We start from the raw sequence: 4375 nt of genomic DNA, 5'->3' as shown, positions 1-4375 counted from the left end.
GTCTCTGCTGGTAGTCATTGTCCCCCATCCCAAAATACAAGTAAGATCGTAATTAGCGTGAGGTTTTTTTTTTTTTTTTTACCTTTTTATATCCACGGTAGAATATAGAATGTGTAACTGTTGTATTTATGGATTTCTGATTTGATTGTGTTTTGGTCTCTAGTATCTTGCTAGGTGACCTGTATAATTACTAATGTATACTTACTTTTGCCGTTCAAATATTATTAATATTAATGTGTTCAGCTACATTCTAATATCGTCATCTCGTGTATAGGTGTGTAGACACGAGTCCAATACCGATTATTTTGTAAATAAAATGAGTCAGGAGATCATCTAACATTTAAATTATACTCTGCTACAATAGAGACAGACATATATACCCTTAAAGTGGATAAACTCATGTAGTATGGAGACATGTACCTAAAGGTAATGATAAGAAAAACATTAAGCATAACCCAAATATCGGGGTTATGTATGTGAATTCTATCGAGCAACTAACTCTGTAATAGTTAAATTATTGGTTGAACTTGTTGCATTAGTGCTTGAGATATCAGCAGCAAGTAAGTTCCTTTCTGTGAAAAATGCGGGTTGCTTAGGTTTCGGCAATGCCCCCAACTCATTTCCCAACATTCTAACCACAGATGACATATTTGGCCTGTCATCTGGACTTCGTTGAACACATAATAGCCCCACTTCGATGGATTTTAAGACTTCAGATGGATTGATTGCTTCCTCTAAATTTGTATCCACTAGTTCCAATGACCTGCCTTCATTATGCATTGTCCATGCCTTGATATAAGAACTGTCAGTAGTTATATAGTAGAGTAGAGTAATAAAATTACAATTCAAAAGACCACGTTAGGGAACCTACATGTCCAATAAGGTTAGTGCCATTATCTGAATGAACGAATCTCCTATTTCTCTTTCCACTTATGATTTCCAGCACCAAAACACCAAAACTGAAAATATCTGATTTCGTTGAGAAAAGACCAGCCACTGCATACTCTGGGGACATGTAACCGCTAAAAGCAACAAAATGTATTTAGGATTATCATACAGTAACAAACTTCAGAAATTATATAATAAATAAATAGGTAGATTTGGTAGCTTACTGGGTACCAACAACTCTCTCTGTGTTTGCTTCATTCTCGTTTCCCCCAAAACTTCTAGCTATGCCGAAGTCTGAAATCTTGGGATTCATGTCAAGGTCTAGTAGAATGTTGCTAGGTTTAAGATCTCTATGGATGATTCTTAATCGTGAATCTTGATGCAGGTAGAGAAGTCCTCGTGCAATTCCTTCAATGATGCGAAAACGTGTTGTCCAATCAAGAAGTGTGCTTCGTATTTGATCTGCTAAAATATGTAGGTTATTTATAATTTTATACTTAGTTTCAATAGACAAGTATAGGGTAAATGGATGAGGTTTTCTCTATTCAGGTTACCAAGGGAAGACATTTTTTTTTCACTCAGATATACGCAGCCTGACTAGGGTATCTTGTGACTATTTCAGAACTCCCCCGCGTTCAAGGTTATACATAGTGAGATTCAGACTTAACATTTCTTGTAAAATGTCAGAATGGTATCCACTATTTAAACCATCTTGGAAAAGGTTTCAGCAGACAAGTAGTTCTTCATGTTAGAACAATGGAAAATATACAAATCTCACCAAATATAAAGAAGTCTAAGCTTCTATTAGGCATGTACTCATAGATCAACAGTTTCTCATCTCCATCTATGCTACATCCGAGGAGCTTTACAAGATTTCGGTGTTGAAGTTTGGAAATGCAGATGACTTCATTCTTGAATTCATTTAGTCCTTGACTTGATGTGTTGGAGAGACGCTTAACTGCAATTTCCCCCTCTTTTAGGATACCCTGAATATTACAATTTTCAAATAAAACTACATATACAAACATTAATTTGATTTCCTCTATACCCTTCTTTATAAATTGCATGCTTACGCTATATAGATCCGAATTATTTGATATGCAAGTGTATTGAATTATAGTGTGTCTTTACAATCTCTGAGTAAGTGTCTTATCTTATGAACTACTTATGGGGTACTACTTTATATTGTTACCTTATAAACTGGTCCAAATCCACCCTGTCCAAGTTTATTGTCTGGTGAAAAACTAGCAGTAGCTTTTTCTATTGTAGAGAAGCTAAACAATGGTAGCTCCATAGCTTCTCTCTTGTTTTCATGCACTTGCAATGATTCCCCTGTGCGAAGAAGATATACAAGTGATAAAATATTATCAAAAAATACAACACTAAACTACTCGACATATTCGCACAGATATAAAATCAGATTTGCTGAGTTTTCTTACATTCCCATGTTGGTTCTGCTTTATCCTGTTTTCTTCGTGTGTAGCAGAACCACGCCGAGCTCAGGCTTAATATAAAAATGGTCGGCAAGACTATCATTAGGATGATTTTGATGTATGTTCCTTCGTTATCTGCGATTGTTCTCTTACGTGATATTAACAAGGAACTACATATTTTACTCTAAAGTATACAAAAAGCATCAAGATCAACTAGTTTGTCTTATAAAACATGTAGGGATGAATTTGCGAACATAACAAGAAATACTTACCTAACTCAGAGGAAGCCATTCTTACAAATATATCCTGACCACCCATGCCCTCAGATACTAATTTGATGTCTATTAGGTCATTAAACCAAAGCAGGCAGCCACTTCCTTCCCCTCGGATATCTGTATTTGCGTATGCCATGCATGTACAATTGTTTAAGCATATTGCTTGACATTCCTTCAGGGTCATGCTTATGTTGAACCAGGAAGTTTGTGTATCTGGCAGTTTTACATTTGAATACCTTTTAAACCCATCAGATCCATTTTTGCAATCCAATGGTGTTCTTCTAACACATCCACCATACCAGTTTGCTGTCTCCCAATTTTTTGGGTTTTTTGGAATAAACTTTTTCTCATCTAAACACAAACATGTTTGTATACTCATCATGACGCAATGCCCATAAGGCCCACATATGTTGTGTGTATCACAGTTATCTCTTGGCAACACAAAAATAACTTGCCATGTTTTACGCTCTTCTACCCACACGGAACGTTCATACTTCCCAGAAGAATTCAGGGTTGACCTCACTAAGACAGAACTGTTTGCAAGATTATAAGTTAAAGCCACCTCTGTTTTATTTATAACCATAGTGTATGTAAGGATGTTATTCTGGCTGAATGAAGACCCACTAAACCGTTTACCATTCCATGGCCCACATCGGAATTTGACAACATCACCTTGTTTCAGTAGGCTCTGAGGATAACTTCGCGTGTCCATAATAAAGGTGAATTCACCGGGAGCCGGATCTATACTATTCTTCCATGAAGATATATACCATTCTTGTCCGGTCATGAAATTTTTCCCGTACGTCATGCCAGGTAGAAGAGTATCAGTTGGATAATCAAAACTCATCCAGAGAATCTTATTATTGTTTTCATTGGTCACAACTAGATTTCCGTTGTCGAGAAGCTTTGCAATTGTGTTTCCTGATGATGTTGTGTTGGATGACCACATTACATGATCATTAGTATTGTTCATGATGACAAGATTACCTAGATTGACTATCTTTACCACACCTAATGATGCACCAGTAAGTGGGCGATTTCTGTTGGCAACCCAAACTACTGTTTGAACCGAGACTTTCGTGTACCAAATACCCAGGTATCTATTCTTAGTGCCATTTGGCTTGAAAAATCCAAGCTGAAACGTTCCGTCTGGCGAGACCAATTTATCTTCTTCCGTCAGGAACTGTGAATCTGAAATGATGTTAATTTCGGCCGAGTAGGTTTGCAAAATGTGCAGGAAAACAAGCAATGAAACAAATAGAGTTGCTTCCTCTAAAATTTTCCTTTTAAAGCTTCTCATTCTTTTCCGAATTTGTTTATTGTTTTAATAGTATTGTTTTCTTCTTTCTTTTTGTATTAATGTGCAGGTAGCTGTAAGGTGGTTTTTTGTTGGCTAAGTAAGTGAATCTCAGATTATATCTAGCAATTACAAGTAGATATGTTGAGCGCTTTTATAATATTTATCAAGTTCTGGATTGGCTTAACTAGTAGAATGAGACGTCTAGCCTATGATAATGAAACAACTTGACTCAATTTAGCTGCGTGCTTGGGTAAAATAAGACTTTTTTGGACATAAAATGTTACATAATTTCTTCAGTCAAGTCAACCCATCCAATGGGCCACATGGAAAATGTTATGCCCTGTGTGACCAGGCCGTTGTGAATTTGACAGGTGATGCTACTCAAGGCTAGTCCAAATGGTCTTTTTCTCACTTACTCCTTTGTCCTAGCATGACAATATGGCACCAATGTTTTTTCTAATTAAGTGAAACAAAAATTG

The 4375-nt window shown here is 36.4% G+C and overlaps 1 protein-coding gene across 1 annotated transcript; it reads right to left on the bottom strand.

Annotated features, from left to right (window-relative positions):
* Window positions 1-360: 360 nt before the first annotated feature.
* Window positions 361-3896, bottom strand: LOC122596900 (G-type lectin S-receptor-like serine/threonine-protein kinase At4g27290). Its single transcript, XM_043769544.1, has 7 exons — window positions 2594-3896; window positions 2328-2456; window positions 2081-2220; window positions 1667-1874; window positions 1113-1350; window positions 872-1022; window positions 361-789 (listed from the first exon to the last, which is right to left on the bottom strand). The coding sequence occupies exons 1-7, from the start codon at window positions 3894-3896 to the stop codon at window positions 484-486; spliced, it is 2475 nt and encodes an 824-aa protein (XP_043625479.1). The 3' UTR covers window positions 361-483.
* Window positions 3897-4375: the final 479 nt, after the last annotated feature.

Source organism: Erigeron canadensis, chromosome 4 (genome assembly GCF_010389155.1).
Source record: "Erigeron canadensis isolate Cc75 chromosome 4, C_canadensis_v1, whole genome shotgun sequence".
In the NCBI taxonomy this organism is placed as follows: Eukaryota; Viridiplantae; Streptophyta; class Magnoliopsida; order Asterales; family Asteraceae; genus Erigeron; species Erigeron canadensis.
Note: the sequence above shows the minus strand (reverse complement) of the source record. Positions and strands in the feature narration are given on the sequence as shown.

Bases quoted from the DNA above. Each gene is read 5' to 3' on its own strand.
- LOC122596900 (XM_043769544.1), bottom strand. From the start codon at position 3,896: ATGAGAAGCTTTAAAAGGAAAATTTTAGAGGAAGCAACTCTATTTGTT. The intron at 2,221-2,327 runs GTAAGAAAACTC...TTCTTCGCACAG, and splicing joins AGCAGAACCAACATGGGAAT to GGGAATCATTGCAAGTGCAT. The intron at 1,023-1,112 runs GTAAGCTACCAA...TGTTGCTTTTAG, and splicing joins GAGAGAGTTGTTGGTACCCA to CGGTTACATGTCCCCAGAGT.